Raw genomic sequence first — 19,539 nt, 5'->3', positions numbered from 1 at the left:
CGCTTGCTCTCTATATGCATGTGTGTGTGTAAGCAGTGCTTTCTCTAATTATATATGTATATATGCATATACAAAGAGAAATACGTGTGAACAGTCTTTATGTAAGTGTATATGTATATATTTCTCTATAGAGGCATAGCTATAATGAGACAGTATTGTGTGTTTGGGCACAAGTATTGTGCGCTCTCTACATATGTCTATAGACGGAGAATATATATCAAGATATAAGCATACAACTGTACATATTTATGCACTCCAGTGATTATACATGGAGGGGAGATAGAATGATAGAAACCGTGTGCATGCATGTGTGTGGCAAGAGGTATTTGTGTAATTGTGTGAGTGAACAGCTGTCTCTCTGTATTTATGCATATAGATATATGTAGGTGTACATATAGGAAGAGAATTGTGAATGTTAACAGCTCCAAGTATACATCTATATATGAAATGAGAGAAGTGTGTGTGAGAACAGTGGTCTATATATAGAATGCATAGATGTGCATATATATGTATACATAGAGATAGAGGAGTATTATGTGTGAAAACAGCTCACTAAGTATATACATATGTATGCATATATATGGAGAGAGAATAGTGTGGTTTTGTGTAAATAGTATGTGCTCTCTAGTTATATATATGTATATAGAGAACTGTGTGAACAATCTCTGTGTATGTACATGTATATATGCTTCTATATATTTATACATATAGCAAGAGAATAGTGTAAGAACAGTTCTTGCTACCTCTGCTTATGCATATACATACAAAAAGAGAATATATTGAGATATATACATATATGTGTATATATTAATGCACCCCAGAGCTTATACGTGGGGTGGGGTGGGGGTGATGATGGAAAATGTGTGTGTGTGAATCACTCCTGCTTTTTTTGTTATGTACATGTATGTATATATGTCTAAACAGATAGATATAGCAAGAGTGTGTGTGAACAGCTCGCTCTGTATGTATGTGTCTGTGCAGAGAGAGTATCCTGTACATGCATTTGTGTGTGAACAGCTCTAAGTAGAGCTGCAGATATGCAGTTTCCTATAGAGGGGGATGGTGAGATGTGCGCAGGCGTGCTCCCGCGCTGTATGTATGTGCATATTGAGGGAGAGAGAGAAGTGTGTGTGTCTGTCAGTGCTGATCTCTCTCCCCCACACCAGTCTATATGTGTACATGCGTGTGTATGTATGTGTAGTAAGTCTATTCTTTGTTTGAACAGCTCTCCCTTCTCTACATACATATATAGTGACAGAGAACTCTGTGTGAACACCCCTCATGCTCCTTCTCTGTATCTATGCACATATGTATGTGTATATGTATATAGAGCTCGCTCAAGAGAAGTATGTGTGTGTGTGAGTGACAGAAAACAGGTCTATCTTTCATGATATATGTATCTATGTGTATTTTTTATATCGTGAGAGAAACGTGTGTGTTAACTTTGTATGCGTTTAGGTGTGTTCATAAGTATATATGCATATTTGTATATAACAAGAGAGAAATGTGTGTGTGTGTGTGAACAGCTCTCTCTCCCCCTAATTATACATATATGTATAAATAGTTAGTGAGAACATTATGTACGTTTGAAACCAGCTTGCTGTGTGTATGTATATATAGTACATATGCACGCTTTTGTGTGTGTATATATGCAGTGCATGTGGGGAGAGAGGGGCAAATGTGTGTGAGAGCGAGAGAACAGTTCTCTGTATATACATGTGTGTATATATATGTAAGTATATATGTATATATCATAGAATCATAGAATGGTCTGTGTTGGAAGGGACCTTAAAGATCGTCTAGTTCCACCCTCCCGCCATGGGCAGGGTCACCTTCCAACAGGTATATAGTGAGAGAATACCGTGTATGTATTTGTGTGTGAACAGCTAAGTACAGAGAGATAGATGCAATTCTGTATATTGAGGAGGGGATAGTGTATGTCTCTGTGTGAAATCACATGCGCTCTCTCAGTGTATGTATATATATGTGCATACAGAGAGAGAGAGGTCAACAGAAAACCGCGTGTGAGAAACCAGGTCTCACCCCTGTATCGGTATATGTGCATACATATATGTTTCTGTGTTGAAACAGAACGCTTTCTCTCATCCCGTCCATTTCTATATATGCCTATATATATGTATACACACACATATATAGGCTTATGTAGTAACAAGAGAACTATGTATGAACCTCTCACTGTGTATATATATCTAAAAAAATGGAGATAGAAGTATGTGCGAAGTGTGTCTCTATATGTTTATAAATATGTATGCATATATGCCTATCGATGTGTGTATATATAGCAAGAGTAATTGTGTGAGAACAGTTCACTTTCTCAGCATATGTCTATACATGCATATACAGAGCATGTGAGAGAAGCGTGTGCATATGTATGAACAGCCCTCTGTTATGTATGTATACACGTATGTGACAGAGGTGTATGTGAGCAAGGCTTGCTCTCTGTGCCTATATATGTACATATAGGGAGAGAACGTGTGTGTGTTGGGGCTATTTTTGCCCATTCCCTGTGTATCGCTCTGGCTGCGAACCACAGACACACACAGGCACAGCCACCCCCCACATGTTTTATTCAAATATTTCTCTATCTGTATATTTAGACACGTGCGTTCTGTTCCCTATGGTCTCCCTGGGGGGAGGAGGGGGTGCGCCCCCACAGCCCCCGCCGGGGGTGTCACTCGCGGTGTCACTGCACGTGCCCGCAGCCACACACAGCGTGGTGAGACCCCCACACTGCCCAGCCCCTCTCACCCACGCCGATATATTTTATTTTAATATTTATATGTTTATGTCAAGATTTTAAAAATACATACTGAGGTATTTATGTTTATGCATGCACTTAACATTTCTATTAAATTTACATGTAGCTATTACAATCAGTAACTGTTCTATATTCCATACATACATAATACACACGACATGCACGCTCCCCCTATACAACCATAATATATAGCCAGCTTAGCCGTGAGCTTCCATTTGGTTACAGCATTAGATCTACACATATGTAGACACATATGTTTGTGTGTGCCATACACACACATGTATCGATCTATATACATTACGCGTGCTGACCCCCACCCCCACCGCGTTGCAGCCGTGCAGGCTGGGCAGGGAGGGCCGAGTCCCGGGGGGGTGGGCGTGGGGATGCTGGCCGCCCCGGGGCCGAGGGGCTCCGGCTGAGGGGACCTGGGGCCGCGCCCCCTCCCCCACCTCCCGGCCCCCCTGTACCGACCCCCGCCCCAGCGCCTGGCGGCTCCCAGCGGCCTGACGCAGCTCATCGCAGGTGTGCCGGGGCACGGCTGCTATGGGGGGGCAGAACCCCGCTGTTATCGGGGGGCTCTCTCCTGGGGGGGGAGGGGGCGGGGCGGGACAGGTCACACCGCTGCAGGACGGGGGGGACACGACCGGGCAGGATCCGGCCCCGGCAAGGGGAGCGCCCGGCGGGCGGCCCCAGGGACACCCCCCACCCCCCCCACCCCCCCCCCCCCCCACCAGCGCGGGCTGCAGGGGCTGGTCCCCCCCGGCGGGGGGGCCGGGCGAGGGAAATGGCGGAGAGCGGCCGGGGGATGGGGGGAGGGGGAGGAGGAGGAGGAGGAGGAGGAGGAGGAAGGGGAGGTGGCGGGGCTGTGCAGGCTCGGCGCGGCGTGTGTGGGCGGGGGACGGTGTGTGCGGGTGTGGACGTGTGTGTGTGCACGCGTGTGCGTGTGCACGCGTGTGCGCACCCCTGCGCGTGTGCCCCGTGTGCCGGTGCACGCCTGCGGGCCCCGGCGGGCACGCGTGTGCCGGCTGCGGGGGTGCCCCCGCACACTCACCCTCCCCGGCCCTCGCACGGCGGGGGCACACGGCTCCCACCCCCAGGTGCGGGGGACGAGGGGCCCAGCCAGGCCCGGCCCCGAGGCTCTGCGAGGAGGGGGGCGTTGTGCACACCCCTCCACGGGAAGACTCTTCCGCTGGTGGGATTTCGGGGGGTGCGGTGTATTTGGGGGGCGGTCATAGCACCGTTGCTCCCCCCCCCCCCAGCCCATGCAGCGCTGCGGCCTGCAGTGGGGCTAGTAGATCGCCGCCCCCAGCCCCCTCCCGCGGCACGCAGGTGCTGCGGGGACGGCAGCTATTCACCATCCCCCCCCCCCCCCCCCCCCCGCCCCACATAGCGCCAAGCCGGGGGTGCCCACAGTCCCTCCGTCGCCCACCCATCTGGACCCGCCGCGCTTCCCGCATCCTCCGCTGCGCGGCGATGGCCACCGGGGGGGGAGCACACTGGACACGCAGGGCTCCCCCCTCGGGGGCCCCGTCCGAGAGGCCGTGGGTGTGGGGGTCGTTGGAGGGACGGCCCCCGTCGCCGGGGCGGGGACCCCCGGCCTCGGCGCGGCGTCTCCGCGCTGCTGCCGGCGGCCGCGGGAGGGCGTCGCCTGTGTTAGTTCCCTCCGGAGAACCCGGGGCCAGCGCCGCCGCCGCCCCCCCCCGCTGCCCGCCGCCTCCTCCCGCCCGCGGCAGCCCCTCTTGGGCGCCGGGCGGCGGCGGTGGCGATGCGCCGGGGGGCCGCCGCGGAGCCCTAGCCGCCGCCGCGCCGGGCGCCCCCCTCCTCGCTCCCGCTGCCGCGCTGGGCGCGCCCCCGAAATCGCGGCGGGGGGCGGCGGGCGGCGCGCGGCGGGGGGCGGGGGGGCGGTGGCGGGCTGGGGGGCGGTGGGGCGCGGGGCGCCGGGCTGGCGGGGCGGCCCGGGGGGGCCCTGCGGCGGCGCGGGAGCCCCGCGAAAGGGCCCCAAGAAGCACAAGTTGGAGCTGGCGGCGGACCAGGCTGTTGTTGTTCTCAACGTGGTCCGCCCCGCGCCCATATAAAGGGCGGCGGCGGCGCCCGCCCCACCAGAGCGCGGCGGCGGCGGCGCGGAGCTGAGCGGAGCGGAGTCGGAGAGCAGCGCGCCGCGCCAGGCCTCCGCCACGCCGCGACTGCCCCTGCCCGCCCCCGCCTCCGTCCTGCGGCCCTTGCCCCCGCGGCAACATGTCGGTAGAGCTGGAAGAAGCCGATCTGCCCCTGACCGAGGCGGAGGAGGTGCCTCTCGCCCCGGAGAAAAAAGCGGCCGCTAAGAAAGCGAAAAGCGGCGGCGGCGGCTCCTCGTTGACGCCGTCGAAGAAGAAGAAGAACAACAAGAAGAAGAATCAGCCGGGCAAATACAGCCAGCTGGTGGTGGAGACGATCCGCAAGCTGGGCGAGCGCAATGGCTCCTCGCTGGCCAAGATCTACAACGAGGCCAAGAAGGTGGCCTGGTTCGACCAGCAGAACGGCAGGACCTACCTAAAGTACTCCATCAAGGCGCTGGTGCAGAACGACACACTGCTCCAGGTCAAGGGCACCGGCGCCAACGGCTCCTTCAAGCTCAACAGGAAGAAGCTGGAAGGCGGCGGCGATGGGGGCGCGGGCAGCAGCGCCCACAAATCCCACAAGAAGGCGACGGCCTCCACGTCCCGGCGGGCGGAGAAGAAGCCGGCGGCCAAGAGCAAGAAGCCCGAGAAGAAATCCCACAAGAAGGGAGCCGGCGGCGCGGCGGCGAAGAAGGACAAGGGCAAAACCAAGAAGGCCACCAAGAAGGGAGCCGCGTCCCCCGGGGGCAAGAAGGTGAAGAAGTCCGCAAAGCCTAAGGCACTCAAGAGCAGAAAGGCATGAGAGCGGGGCGCAGGGAGCCCCCAGCCGCCCCCCGGACTGTGAGCCCCGCGGCACAGACTGCTCTGAGGACGGACCCCAGGGGACCCGCTTTGTCTTTGTGTTGCTGACTCGGCTCCGCAGCCGCCGCCGTGCGCGGTGAGCGGGGCTGCGGCTGCCCCAGCGCCCCCCCACCCTTTCTCCGACGCCTTATTTTTTCCATCCCCCACCCCCCTCCACCCCGCGGCTTCTCCCCGATCGCGCCCCTTTTGTTTTCGGCCGTGCCCCTCCCCGCGTGTAGACGGTTCCCGGCCCCCTCCCCCCGTCTCCCCGGTGCTTTACAGGGTTTTTTTTCCCGCCCGGTTTCCATAGCAGCCATTTTGCGGCGGCGGCCCCGCTGCCCCCCGCGCCACGTGGGCCGGCTCCCGCCGCCCGGGCCCGCTCCGCGCCCCCGCCCCGCCCCTCCCGCGGGCGCACCGTGCCTGCTCGCAGCGATTTCGAAAAGCCACGGCGCCCCCTATTGGCTCCCGGCCCCCGGCGCCATGGCAACGGCCCGTTCGGCGCCAATTGGCTGCCGCGGCGTCGGGGCGCTCTTAAAGGGCCGGCGCTCGCGGGTGGCCGCCCGCCCCCTGGCGGGCCAGCCTGCGGGGGCCCCTTGGGCCGCCGGTTCAGGTCGCATCTTCAATGGCCTTTAATTTTTTTTTTTAATCGGTTTTCGTTTGGTTTTTTTTGTTTGTTTGTTTGTTTTTTTCTGGGGTTGGGGTGGGGTGGGGAGGGAGGGTGGGATATTTGTTCTCGTTTTTTTTCTTTTCATTTATCGTCGTTTCAAATAAATTGTTAAAAAAAACATCGAGCTGTTGTGTGCTCCCTGCAGGCGTCGGGGAGCGGGCGGGGAGGGCCCGGGGCGAGGCAGCGGAGCCCCGGGGAGAGACGAGGAGGGGGGGTTGTGGGGTGCTGGCCGTGCTGCGTTGGTCCCCGCGGAGGGGGATGGAGCCGCTCCGAGCCCGTCCAGATGTGGGTGCGCCAGAGCGGGCCCGGGGGCGCTGCGGCGCCGCTCCTGAGCCCTGCCTGCGGGGGAGACTGCCGCGCCTGCCGGGAATGGCATGAGAGGAACGAGGATTCCCCCGCCATGGAGGCAAGGGAGGAGAGCGGTTCCTGCGCAGCTGCGCTCGGCTGGGTTCCCTGAACGGCGACGGGGGGAGGCTGGCTGCGCTGAAGGGGTACCCGCGGGGTACCCACCCCGCAGCACAGACCCCCGCATCTGGCCTTGCACAGCGCCCGGGTTTGGGGAGGGGGGAGGGCAGCTCCCCGGGCGCACCCCCACCGCCATCCCTCGCTCTGCGCCCCAGCTGCGGGCGCTTTTCCCCCAGGAGCTGGGGGTCGTGCTGCGGGCATGAGTGGCGCCGGGAGCGGAGGGCCGCCGCACACCCCGCGGAGCCACCCCGCGCCTCCATGGCTGTGCCTATTTATAGCTCGCACCAGCAAGGTTGCATAAAGCCCTGCCAGGGATCTGGGCCATCTTGTGCTGCCCGGCTGAGGGATGCGCCCGCAGCTCCACGCTAAGCACCGTGCACACACCGGGGACCCTCGGCTCACCCCGGGGTTGCGGGAGAGGGAGGAGGAAAGGAGCCGGACCCGCCGTTTGCTCCCTCACGCCGGGGTCCTGCTCGGCTGCCCCCACCAGCAGGGGAGGCGAGCATCATGCATGAGCACCCCCCGCCGGAGCTGCTGCCAGCCCCTCTGAGTCACCGTGCCAGAGCATCGACATGCTCCCGCTGCCCGGGGGGCACAGCACAGATCAGCCCCATGCACGAGACCCCCGTGAGGAGGGGACAGGGACAGTAGCCAGCCTGTGCCTGGGGACAGCCACAACCCCACGCAACAGCAGGGCTCTTCGGCACTGCCGGGAGGGGAGCAGCCCCATTCCCCCAGGGGCCTGTGCACCTGCTTTATCCCTTTGCTCCTTGGAGCGCCAGCAGGGCGGAGGGAAGCAGCTTTTACACCAAGAGGAGCCAGCTGTACTCCTGGAAGAGACCAGGTCTATTTTTAGGACGGAGAGCTGCCAAGTCAGGCCAGCCACCACCCCACTGCCCACGCAAGTCCCTTACCGAGCTTGAGCACCCACCAGTGACCTCGGGAACCAGGAGAGAGCCGCTGCAACCCCGCACCGACCTGCAGTTGTCTCCTCAGTCAACAGATGACACTGCAGGTTTCCAAGGGCTGGAGGGGATGCCACCACCGCCGTCTGGCTGGTCTCACAGCAGAGTAACACTTCAGACTGGGGGTCTCCCCGCTGCCAGGAGGGGTGGCCAGGCCCACCGCATCTCAGCAAGGCCACGGCTCTGCCCTCCGCGCTGGCTTGTGAGGCAAGCTGCTTGACTGATAAAGGACACTACCTCGAAGGTAAACCGCCGGTGGCATTCCTGTAGGGAGGTGCTGGGCAGGTGGGGGCAGAGGGAAGGCAGAGAGCCTCTGGCTGCCCAGCAGGGTGACACACCGTGCCAGTCCAGCTGGAGCCCTCACCTCCAGCTTGGTCACAGGGGCCAGCAGCATCTTACCCCACAGGTTGAGACCGCCAGGAGCTGTCATGCCAGAGCACCCCCGAGTGAGCTCCCATGAGTGCTGCCAGCTGCGAGGGCCAGGCTCTGGAGAGAAACCCAAGCCCCAAGGACTTCCAAGGGCCAGCGACTCACCTGTCATCACCCAAACACAGCCAGCCCCAGAGCTGAGGTACGCAGCTGGTGGAGACGGCTGCACATGGCAAGATGCACAGCAGACTCCTACAGCAGGTGGCTTCAGGGCACGTTCAGGTGCCAAAGCGGAGGCAGGGGGAGAGCCCTGCAGCTCCCCGGCCCTCTCCTCGAGGGAGGCCAAGACCAACAGACACCCTTTTAGGTTCGTGTGACCTCAGGGAAGGCTTTACTCAGCCAAGTCCTTCACATTTTAGAAGCTTAACTTCTCCGGTGCTGTGATGTTTTTCAGAAGAGCCAGGACCAGCGACACTGCTCAAAAAAGCCACAAGACCCATCACTGGAGCTGCAGGCTTGAAGGTGACAAAGTTCCATTCCAGCTTTCTAATAAAGACCAAGACTTCCACTCCTGGTCATGACAACGGTCAGACGTGAAGGCCAGGAGGTGATAAAGGCCAGGCAACACTTGGCGAGACAGACAGGATTTCCTTTGGTCTGCCTTGCAACAGCCCAGCTTTCCCAGCTGGTCCATCACACGGCTGGGAGAAGTTCAGAACCCAGTTGCAGCCCAGTGTCAAGGGCATGTGCCACCAGCACCCAGCCATCAGCTTGGTTAGAGCTGCAGGCATCACCCTGCCAGCCCGGGCAGGGCCACACAACAGCTCAGGTGGCTACAGAGCCACTCGGCCCCAGGTGGGTTAAACAGCCGGAGCTGTCCCTGCTCCCTGCCCCAAGGCACTCCCAACTGCTGAAACCTTTTTGCTTTTTGTTCTGGGCAGCACGTTTGGCAGGGCACGAGGCAGCGTATGCCCCACAGAGAGCAGCCCAGCAGCTCCAGTCCTGACCAACACCTTCCACAGCCTGGCACAGACCTCGCCAGCACCCAACCCTGACCCCGCAGGAAGTTGCCTGAACTTCCCACAACCCTTCCTCCCCAAAACCCAAGCAGGGAGCAACTCTGGCTTGCAGACCAGTCACCAGGACAGCAAACTGGGAGATATTCCACAAAGGGAGACTGTGTCAGAGCAAGAAATAGCCCCGTACATCCAGGTCTCCCTCCCTTCAGGATCAGCTTTTCCCATCTGACCTCCAGAAGCCCATCTCTGCCTACTTGCCTGCAAAGTCACCCAGAAGGTCCTGGGGCAGCCCAGGGGGTGGTGAAAGCACCTCCAGCACTGGGGGAGGCTCCTGGGCGGCCCAGCCTCACTCCTCCTCTGCAGCTCAGGCTTTCTGGCCCTGGTGACAGAGCAACCAGCCAATGTGGCATTCCCATAGTGGGGAAGAAGAGCCAGAGGAGGGTTTTTTCTGCTCCCAAGGGTAGAAAAAGACTATTTGTCCAAGCGAAGGGCAAGAAGAACCACTGCTAAGCTGTATCTTGTGCTTTTACTAGGCTTTCCCCGCTTGGAAAAAAACCAAGCCCAGACACCAAGCTGCCACCAGAGAGTCTGCTCCCGCAGACTGCTGCCAGATTCAGTAGGTTTGGTGAGGTGACAAGACACAGTACATTCGACAGCATTCAACAGGGAACCAGTTTAATCAGATATTGGGTTTGCACCGCTCTTTTCAGTATCACAAGTTCTGCATTTTTCTAAGAAATACAAAGCACTCTCGGGTTGTACAGAATGCTGGTCCTGGAGAAAACAACAGGGAGAGAACAAGACACTCAGGTACAGACACATCAACCACTGCACTGGGCAGTGGAAAGGGGACACCTTATCCCCACCTCACTGACAGTGACTTTACAGGAGGAAGGGAGATCCCAGGGGGTCTGTGCCCAGCTGCCCCCCACCCACCCGAGGTCAGGGTACCCCAGCATAACCATGGGACACATCCACACCCCCCCATTAGCACAACACTAAAGAACACACTGCTTCCACGTTCCACAACGGAGTGAAAAACCCTTTCATAAAACCAGTTGACAAGCATCCAGGTTGATCTACTCTAGATAATAAACTCAGAGCCAGGATAAATTACTTCATCCACAAGATTAACAGCCGATTCAATAGGTTGAACACATGCTACTTACAGCACATAAATAGAAGATGCTCTTTTTTTCTTTTTACTTAAAAAACATGTTATAAAGATCTACAGTCCAATTGCCTAGACACTGCTGCATGCACATGACTATTGGTCTCCACAGAAGCAGGCTGCTCTGGGCAGCGAGGAAAGCTGTCACTGCATCAGCTATTCCAGGTGTCATGGGACAGCTAGCCTGCCCCCATGCTTGTACATTATCCACACAGCCATTAAATAAATACGGTACTAAGCCAAGAGTGGGTTTTAATACAAACTCCAGGGTTGTTTTTAAAAAGAAATATTAATCCATAGAGGGTTTACAGTTAACAGATAGCATCATCACTTTATTTCTCAGAACCAGAAATAGTGTTGAACAAACAAACAACAGGAAAAAAAAAAAAAAAAAAAAAAAAAGACATGGGATGTCATTTCTAGAAGTGGAACCAGGGTACAGGGCTGCTCTGAGCGAGATGAAGGGCTTCTGCAGCTGGAAGAGGAGGGGAGCCACAGCAGAAGATGGCAGCTCCCGCTCCCGGCGGGCGCCTGACCTTGCGACGCTCTCCGAGGGGATTTATCACCGCAGCCTCCAGCCCACCCCGCTAGCAGGACCCATGGCATGTGGGACCACCAAGTCCCCCAGCACCCACCAAGCCAGGGAGCTGCAGGAAGGTGACTTTGCAGGGAGGTACCCCAAAATGAGAGACCTTAAAATAAATAGGACCAGAGCTTCTTTACAGTAGGCAATGCACTAGCTTTACCGTGAACAAAACCAAGACTAACAGTCACTTCTTGCCAACGGAGAAACTTTTCCTCCTTTTCACATTTTCTAGCCCCCTGCCCTCCCTGCTGCAGTGCGGCCAGGATGGCATTGCTGGGGGCTGGGGGCGGGGTGCGGTGGGCACAGTGTAGCAGCAAGTCCCATCCTCACACCAGAGCGAGCAGGGCCAGCTGGGGGCCCCTGCACAGCCCCAGGGCTGGTGGAGGGAAGAGGCAGCCAAGGGTGCCCGTGTTCCTTCCCACGCCAACCAAAACAATCCCCAGCAGCTACCAGCAGCTCTGCACTGCGATCCAACCATACAGCTCCGGATGCCACCACCTCCAACAGCTGTGATCCAGCTGCCTCCTCCAAAAATACTTCTTCCAGAGGGAAGAGGGGCAGGGTGGGGACACAAGCAGGGCCTGACCTCAGCCATGCTCCCCCACCACCCTGCCACAGCCCAGGCTGGGGGGACTAGTGGAGGACTGGTGGGGTGCTGCCAGGGCTCACCACCCAGCCCGGGCTAGGAGGCAGGAAGGGGAACCCCAGCCCCATCGGGAGGGGAGATGAGGCAGTGGTGAGAAGGGAGCCGGGGCAGGGGTGGGGGGCAGCGCTCACTTCTTGGAGCTCTGCGTCTTCTTGGGCAGCAGCACGGCCTGGATGTTGGGCAGGACGCCGCCCTGGGCGATGGTCACGCCGCCCAGCAGCTTGTTGAGCTCCTCGTCGTTGCGGATGGCGAGCTGCAAGTGCCGCGGGATGATGCGCGTCTTCTTGTTGTCGCGGGCCGCGTTGCCCGCCAGCTCCAGGATTTCGGCCGAGAGGTACTCCAGCACGGCTGCCAGGTATACCGGCGCGCCGGCGCCCACCCGCTCCGCGTAGTTACCCTTCCGCAGCAGCCGGTGCACCCGGCCCACGGGGAACTGCAGCCCGGCCCGCGACGAGCGCGACTTGGCCTTGGCCCGCGCCTTGCCGCCGGACTTCCCCCGGCCTGACATGGCCGGCAGGCAGCGGCCCCTCGCCGCCGCCTCCCAAGAAGTGCCGCGCACAGACGGTCCCGGTGCCTGCAGGGAGATAAACGCCGTTACACCACACCGCGCCGCCGGGCCAGAGCCCCGCCATCCCCGCCCGCCGCTGCGCCGCCCTTACCCGCAGCCGCCGCTGCCGCTCCGCCCTGCGCGCCGCCCGCCGCCGCACTGCCAGCGCCGCCGCCGCCGCGCCGCGGATATCCCTGCCCGCCCCGCCGCCCGCCTCTTCCCATTGGTTGCCGCCGCGGACGGTGCGGTGCTGATTGGTCGTCGCGCCGATCCCTGATTTGCATAGGGCTCGCAGCGCCTCGGTTCTGCCGCGGGGCCGGCGCCGAGGGCAGCGCCCGGCACGGAGCGGCCCGGCTCTGCCCCCCGCTGAGGGGGTCCCGGCGCCCGCCCGGCCCGGCGCGGCCGCAGCCAGCGCTCGCCCGCAGCCCGAGAGCTGCTTCCTGGCTGCGCCGGGGCCGAGGACGGGGGGTGGCCGGAGCCCCCGCGGGTGTCCCGGCAGCGCTTGCTCCTCCCCTGCTGCCCCCTTTACCTTCCCCAGAGCCCCCTCCCTGGCCGGCGCGATGCCGCTGCTGCGAGGGTGCCGGGGCCTGCGGGCGGGGGGGATGCTCCGGCGAGGGGGTGTCCCCCGGAGCGTCTCCCCGCTCGAAGCCAGCACTGCCCTCCCTGCCAGAGCATCCTGCATCCAAGGGGAAAGTTGCTCCCAAGCCAGTTGTTGGGGCCGGGTCTTGCCTGGCTGAGTGCGGTCACCTCCCTGCCCGGTAGAGCAACCGCTGCAAACGGTGCTGGGCAAGCAGCCAGGCTCCGGTTTAAAGGTGGTGTAGTTCAGCAATAACACCTCAGCGTAGGTTTTTTTGGTGCTGCTGCTGCTCACAGTTTGGAGGGCGATAACCTGTACCCTGTGTCTTTGCATTGCCCCTGCCTCCCCAGGGGAAGGATTATGTTCCCCAGAGCAGGGAAAGGTGAGCATCTACTCATGCTCAGCATCTTCACTCCCTCCACAGCAACTGGAGACCTGAAATGAATTTGAGATGAGCTGGTGACCTTTGCAAAAGCCTGATCTGCAGTTAGCACTGACTGGGCCAGGGCAGCTGAGCTGCTCACCCTAGAGCAGTGATGGTTGGGCAGGGAGAGAAACGTCTCTTGTTGCTCCTGCAAGGATAGGCACCAAGGTGAAAGCCCCAGCACCTGAAAATCTATTTATCCTGCCAGGAGCTGCTAATGCAGCAACTCTCTTGCTTTAAGTTACTGTGGGAGTGATGAGGAGCCAGCTAGCAACAGGCTTTTTTGGCTAGAAATCATTATCCCACCCCCAGCTTCCCGTAAGCTGGGAGACCTGGGCTCATCTGCCTCTGTGCCACATGAGGGGTTCAGAGACAGATACAGCTTCGAGAGCACTCAGGTCTCCCCAGGTACCCATCCTGCAGCTCCTGCCCCAGCTCCACCGTCCCCCCCCTCGGGGATGGGCACCGGCTACAGTCACCCCTGCAGCTCCCCAGGGACAGATTGTTTGAGAGGAACCCCAAATTACATCCCTGGGGAATATTTCCACTGGCAAATGGAAATGCTCCAGCACCATGGCCCTGCCAGTACCCTGATAGCCCAGCGGTGGGTGGCTGATCTCCGTCTCAGCAGATGGAGGAGATTCAAACTCTGCCTGCGAAACAGGAGCAACGGGGCTGCGGTGTGGGCAAGGGGGACACAGACATGCACATGAACAAGGGCACTATACATCAACCAGTTAATTTCATTTTATTGTTTCCAGTACAAATGAAGTACTGCCTTCCAGCAAGGGTCCCACCATGAAAGGCTTTTGGTCTGTAACATCTGGCTCTGTTTACAAAATCCCTGACCTCAAAAACAACCGCCCTGTGCTGTTCTGCAATGGCACTTTGGTTATCTGGGCTTTAATGACTGACCTTTATGAACAAGGCAGAGTGCATCCCTCCACAGATCAAGAAAATCCTCTCTTAAGTCTTCAAATCCCATTAACAAAATGATTGTACAAGCAACGTGACCAAGACGTGCTGTCCCATCCTGCTGCCCATAGGAAAACCCAAGCAAAGTCCAGTTCCTCTGAGGGGCTGCTTAAACATCTCCCTGTTTAGGAGCCACAAATGCACATGGCAATGCTGGTGCCGAGTGGGATGACTCTTGGCAAATCTTCCCAGCCTGGGGTTTCCTCCTGGTATTTATTGCATATTCCTCTGTACTGCAGCCATCTTCTGAGGGCAAGAGTATTAGAAAGGAATTTGTACAAGATCAATACAGAATTAAGTGGAAAAGAGGTAACAGTTTAGTACCAAAAAAAAGGGAAAAGAAAAGAAAACAGAAGGAGACACGAACTATGAACACTGTCAGAAGGCAGAAGCTACTCCTCCTTGCAGGCTAAGATGCTTCTCTGGGCTTTATCTTTGCTTGGCACGAATGACTAGCAGGGAGGGAGGCCAGCAGGTTATATTCACTCCCATCAGCACAAGACCAAACCAAAAGCTTTAAAGACAAACACCAACCTTTAACAAAACACAAAGAACAGAGGCAACAACTTAAGAGCATCGGATCAAAACCTGAAAGGCTTGGGGAATCTCAATACCAGCCTGCAGAGCCTTCCAAAAAAAACATTCTTCATTCTGCTTAGGAAAACCAGGAGGAAAAAGGATGGCCAGCCATCCCAGCTGGTGCCTAAACCTTGCGCTTCTTCACAGCTGGCTCTCCCTCCTTCCTCAGCCACTGCTGCAGGATATCTGCACTAGTTTTCTTGGGTGAAGGGCTGTGGATGAACTGACTTGTCCACCTGGGCAAATCATTTTCTTTCTTCTGGGGAGAGCCTTCCTGGGAGTTTTTTAACCAGTCCAGCATCACCTTGCTGCCTGGGGTGGCTTTGACCTCCTAGAGAGACAAAAGACAGAGTGAGAGAAGTCAGAAGCACGGCAAGAGCAGGGCAGGTGGGTGACTGAGAGCTGGTCTGGAGCGGGATGCAGAGGCTGGAGCAATGGCCCTGCCTGCAATCAGGCACATCTGCGGGAGGTTCCCTGGGCTGCTGTGAACAGGCTTGTTCCAAGCCCCATTTCACATGGAATTTGCCTCATTTGGCAGAGAAATCCTGGCACAGGGTAAGTTTATTTCTGGAAGTGGAGAGAAAGGAATCTGTTCAGGGCTTCTGCACTTCAGCATCAAGCGCAGGCATGCCCTGCAGACACTGCCTGCTGCTGCCCTCCTGCAACCTGGCAGCACCATCCCCACTCATGTGGCCACACAGGGACCTCATGTAGCCAAGCTCTCCCCTGCCAGCACTCACCTTGGCTCCCAGCTCAATGGGTGCGAGACATTCAGGTGCATTGTTCCGGACACTGTTGACGAAGGTGGACACTGGGTGGAAAACTATGTTCTCTGTGGGCTGGATGAGTTTAACAGCTTCTTGGGTTGGCACTTCAGCAAAGTCCAGCCATTTCCTGATGGCCTCATCCCCATCCAGGATGGCTGGCATCCTAGGGGACAAGACAGTTGGAGACTAAGCCCAGCACCAATATGGCAGAGTGGGGTGGCAAAAGCCAGGTTTGTAAGCTAGCAAGGAGGTAGCAGCTTGCAGGGAAGCAAACAGGATGGAAAACTGAAGCAGCAAGATGCTCTTCCACAAGGCAAAGCGCACATCCACTTCACCCAGGTAGCTGTTTTGCTGGAAGAGACAGAGGGGCTGACTGCCAGGCCCTGGTCAGGTGGAGTGTGATCCAACTCTGCTGCTTGCCAGAGGCACAGAGATGGTAATTTATGGAAAGGGCATGAGCCGGTGACCTGATACAAGCCAGTAACGTTGTAATGTTTTTCTCTAAGGGCATCAGGAGTAGGCAGGGCTCCCCCCTGCCTGCATGATGCCAGACTGGTGTTCACAGGCGCAGCTTTCCTCCCTTGCCCTGCCACCACCCTGCAGCCCCTTGCCCACTCTCACTCACCTGTGATGGATGAAGCTCACATCCTTGGAGGCATCCACAGTGATAATGGTGTAAGTGTATAGCATTTCTCCTCCCGCTGGTGGCTCCCAGCAGTCGAAAATCCCAGCCATGGTGAGCAACCTCCATCCTCTCCACTCCTCATCTACCTCCTTCCCCTCAGCCTGCAGGAGAGAGGCCCCATCACCCTGGTCAGTGCCAGCCCATGGGCAGCTGAAGCATCACAGACTTGTGAGTGCCACGGCAGGTCAACAACTCAGATCTAAGTCATGAACTGAATTAATTTGAGGGCTTTCCAGGAGTCCTCAAATTAGTCCAGCTAATTTGACGTAACTCCAGGAGAGTTACTTCATCTTCCCACAGGCAAGCCAGCACCCTCCTCCCCTTCTGAACATCCCAACTGCTGACTCAGCCGAAAGAAAGAGGTAGCGAAACTCCCAGCCCAGTCCCCTGTGAGACACATTGCCCAGCCATGCAAATATCTGGCACGTGGGGAGCAGTGAGCGTGACGGCGGGGATGCTGTGGCACAGCTTATAGTCAGGAGACCGCAGTGGCAGGGACCAGTGGCCACAGAGGGATGCCAGAGTGCAGAGCCCACCGCAGAACACAGCCCCGTCAAGAAACAGAGACTCCCAGAGATGGGCACAGCTGGAGGGAAGGGGGCTTTTCCCAGGGCAGCTGGAGGGAGCAGGGGCTCAGGAGCTGGGCACCCACGTTCAGCCACGGCCAGGGACTCCATACCACAGCATCCTTGGTCTGGGGGAAGTAAATGAAATATGGCTGCTTCCTCCCACTGCACTGCTGCCACTCGTAGAAGCCATCCGCCAGGACCACGCAGCGCTTGCCTTTGAGGAGAGCACCCTGGGGGAGAGAAAGCACAAGTGAGCAGTGAACAGCAGCCTCAGGCAGCCTGCAAGGGAGGACGGGGACTCCTGGGACCATCTAGCCCACTCGCTCTCTCTTGGGGCTCCCCTAAACTGCCCTGCAGGGTGCACAAATGCCGCCGCTACCAGTACTGTGATAAAAGATGAGCTTCACCAGCAATAACTTTTTGAGTTCTTCTATTTTAATGAAATCTGCCAGCTCTGCAGTACAGGGACTTACTCCCCTGGGCAGCAGGTACTGTGACTAGTACTTGCTAGGGAGATGCTTTGGCTCTGGTTTTGCCAGCTACAAGATCTCTCTAAGCTGGACACAAAGGTAAGAGCAACTCACCTTGTAGGAGGACTTCTTCAGCATGGTATCACTGCGGCAGTTGGAGGTATTAAACTGCATTTTGGAGGGGTCGTCCTTTTTGAACCAGGAGGGAATCAGGCCCCAGCGCATGTCCATGAGGACCCGCTCGGAGGAGTCGGCATCCTTTCGAATGAAACAGAGAAACACCTCGGGTCAGAGCCACATCTCAAGGACCATGAGCATCTCCACCCCTTAAGAGAGGGGCTTCACAGAGCCCTGTGGATGCGGCTTCTCCCCCTGCAAAGGGGAACATGCTGGCATCTCTGCCAAGAGCTGAGCTGGGACTCGCAACCCCTCCAACACCAAACCTGCCTCTGCTCTTCTGCAGGGCTGCCACTCACAAACCAGCAGAAATAACCACTACTTGTAACACTTCACATATTCTAAACAGCTTGCTTGTAAGAATTAATCTCCAGTAGAAAGCACAAGAATATTTTGCAGGACCAACTAACTAATAAATAAACGTTTCAGTGAGGCTCGCCCGACAACTCTTGGAGGAAAAACATGGTTTTTCTTCCATAGGAAGGGCCTGGATGCGCGAGTTCCCCAGCTCCTGAGCAAACAGTCACGTCAGGCTGGTGTTACGGTCCTCAAAACTTCCCTCTTTACAGCGAGTGTCCCAAAGGGTGTAAGCCTCACCTTCATTTTAATAACGTGATTTCTGCTGACCTGGTTCACTTTCACTCCTTGTGCTTTGCATATCATCTGCCTTCGGACAATGGAAATGGCTTGTGGCTTTCACTTCTCCCCCAGCTTGCTCTCACTTTCCGTCCGTAAGCTGCCAGCCCCAGCGGCACACAGCTGGGTGAGCAAGGCCCCGGGGGGCATCTGCTCCCAAAGAACTGCAGTAGATACACACATATATACCTACCATAGGCGTGTGTGTATAAGTAGATATATATATATGGATGTGTATGTGCCCAGTTTTGTGAAGTCTTCCAGAGCCTCCCACAGATCTTGGGAGGCAAAAAAGGGCACCTCACACTGTACCTGCATCCCAACAACTTCAACGGAGGTGGACAACTGAGCAGGCATCTGCCTGTGACCTGTATGACGCTCCCAGCCCTGCATTCCTCTGCTCCAAGAGCTGCTCTCGGGGGGATATGGGACCCCAAGGCAGGAAAGGAGGGTATGAAGGCTAACGGAATCGCCCATGGCACTCCAGCATGGCCCCACTGAGGTGTCCTGGCTGCTCAGTGCAGCAGCTCCTCTCACTGCCCCATGGGCCAGGGGAGGAAGAGCAGGGGGAGCCCAGACCGGTGTGTTCCAACTCAGCGCGCCCAGCTTCACCCCACTGAACAGGAACGAGCAGCACCTCCCTGGGCACCTGCTTACACAGAAACCAAACAAGGTGCAGAAACAGTTGTACAGGCTGCTCCGGTTTTCTGAGAAAGGTCTGGCGAGGCTTAAAATTAGCCGGGATAACGGTCACCACAGGTGTATGGTTATTTTACAACTCTGAAGCAGACTTTTTTTTCTCTGCTCTCCCCTACCAATGCAACCTGAACACACCATGCAGTGTTATGAAATGGAAAAAAAAAAATCCTCAGGGAGGCAGAATGAAACCAGCAGAGCAGTTATAGACACTTAGGAAACAAATTCTACCAGAGTTAATCACTTATGTATGATTTTTTTGCAGAAAATATAAGGCTATGCTGGAAGTACGGTACCGATTCCCCACCCTCTTCTGGAACACGTAAATACTAACGAGAGGTGGCATCTGTGCAATTAGAAAATTCAACACCCGCCCCGTACCCTGAGCAAAGAGAAGCCCAAGCAGCCGTTACAACGCAGACCGGTACCACGCCACCGCGGGAGGCCCAACCCCGTCCCGTCCCAGAACTGAAGCCCCAGGACACCCGGCTGCCCCTTTCGGTTTGCGAAGCGCGGGGAGGGGAGGGCGGTACCTGCTGGAGGTGCCGGCGGGACAGCAGCACCGGGCCGCTGGACTGCGGGCCCTTGTTGTACGAGGGCCGGTACCGCTCCGCCCGCACCCACTCGGGCTGCCGCCGCTGGCCCCGCCGGTCGCGGTAGGCGCAGGCCCGGCGGAGGTTGTCGGCGCCCAGGGAGCAGGCCGTGCGGCCACACATCCCGCCGGCTCGGCTCGGCTCGGCACGGCTCGGCTCGGCCCGGCGCTCCGCCCCGGCGGGGAAGTGGCTGCGGGCAGGGGCGGGCCGTGGGGCGGGGCGGCCCCCGGGAGCGGAACGC

The 19,539-nt window shown here is 57.5% G+C and overlaps 3 protein-coding genes across 3 annotated transcripts; 1 reads left to right on the top strand and 2 right to left on the bottom strand.

The window, feature by feature from the left end:
- The first annotated feature begins 4,861 nt into the window (after nucleotides 1–4,861).
- H1-10 (H1.10 linker histone) lies at nucleotides 4,862–10,796 on the top strand. Its single transcript, XM_080385299.1, has one exon. It carries the CDS (start codon nucleotides 5,015–5,017, stop codon nucleotides 5,675–5,677), a length of 663 nt encoding a protein of 220 aa, XP_080241425.1. The 5' UTR covers nucleotides 4,862–5,014; the 3' UTR covers nucleotides 5,678–10,796.
- LOC308062965 (histone H2A type 2-B) lies at nucleotides 9,859–12,371 on the bottom strand. The gene is made up of 2 exons (XM_080385297.1): nucleotides 12,263–12,371; nucleotides 9,859–12,177 (listed from the first exon to the last, which is right to left on the bottom strand). Exon 2 carries the CDS (start codon nucleotides 12,109–12,111, stop codon nucleotides 11,731–11,733), a length of 381 nt encoding a protein of 126 aa, XP_080241423.1. The 5' UTR covers nucleotides 12,112–12,177; nucleotides 12,263–12,371; the 3' UTR covers nucleotides 9,859–11,730.
- A 1,509-nt stretch (nucleotides 12,372–13,880) lies between these two features.
- Nucleotides 13,881–19,432, bottom strand: HMCES (5-hydroxymethylcytosine binding, ES cell specific). The gene is made up of 6 exons (XM_080385298.1): nucleotides 19,239–19,432; nucleotides 17,311–17,454; nucleotides 16,837–16,956; nucleotides 16,098–16,258; nucleotides 15,446–15,635; nucleotides 13,881–15,036 (listed from the first exon to the last, which is right to left on the bottom strand). The coding sequence occupies exons 1-6, from the start codon at nucleotides 19,419–19,421 to the stop codon at nucleotides 14,830–14,832; spliced, it is 1,005 nt and encodes a 334-aa protein (XP_080241424.1). The 5' UTR covers nucleotides 19,422–19,432; the 3' UTR covers nucleotides 13,881–14,829.
- Between the last annotated feature and the right edge of the window lie 107 nt (nucleotides 19,433–19,539).

Source organism: Falco punctatus (assembly GCF_963210335.1).
Source record: "Falco punctatus genome assembly, chromosome: 4".
In the NCBI taxonomy this organism is placed as follows: domain Eukaryota; kingdom Metazoa; phylum Chordata; class Aves; order Falconiformes; family Falconidae; genus Falco; species Falco punctatus.
The sequence above is the reverse complement of the archived record's forward strand: the minus strand, read 5'-3'. Positions and strand labels throughout refer to the sequence as shown.

Bases quoted from the DNA above. Each gene is read 5' to 3' on its own strand.
- H1-10 (XM_080385299.1), top strand. From the start codon at position 5,015: ATGTCGGTAGAGCTGGAAGAAGCCGATCTGCCCCTGACCGAGGCGGAG.
- LOC308062965 (XM_080385297.1), bottom strand. From the start codon at position 12,111: ATGTCAGGCCGGGGGAAGTCCGGCGGCAAGGCGCGGGCCAAGGCCAAG.
- HMCES (XM_080385298.1), bottom strand. From the start codon at position 19,421: ATGTGTGGCCGCACGGCCTGCTCCCTGGGCGCCGACAACCTCCGCCGG. The intron at 17,455-19,238 runs GTACCGCCCTCC...TTCATTCGAAAG, and splicing joins CCCGCCGGCACCTCCAGCAG to GATGCCGACTCCTCCGAGCG. The intron at 16,957-17,310 runs GTGAGTTGCTCT...TCTCTCCCCCAG, and splicing joins TGAAGAAGTCCTCCTACAAG to GGTGCTCTCCTCAAAGGCAA.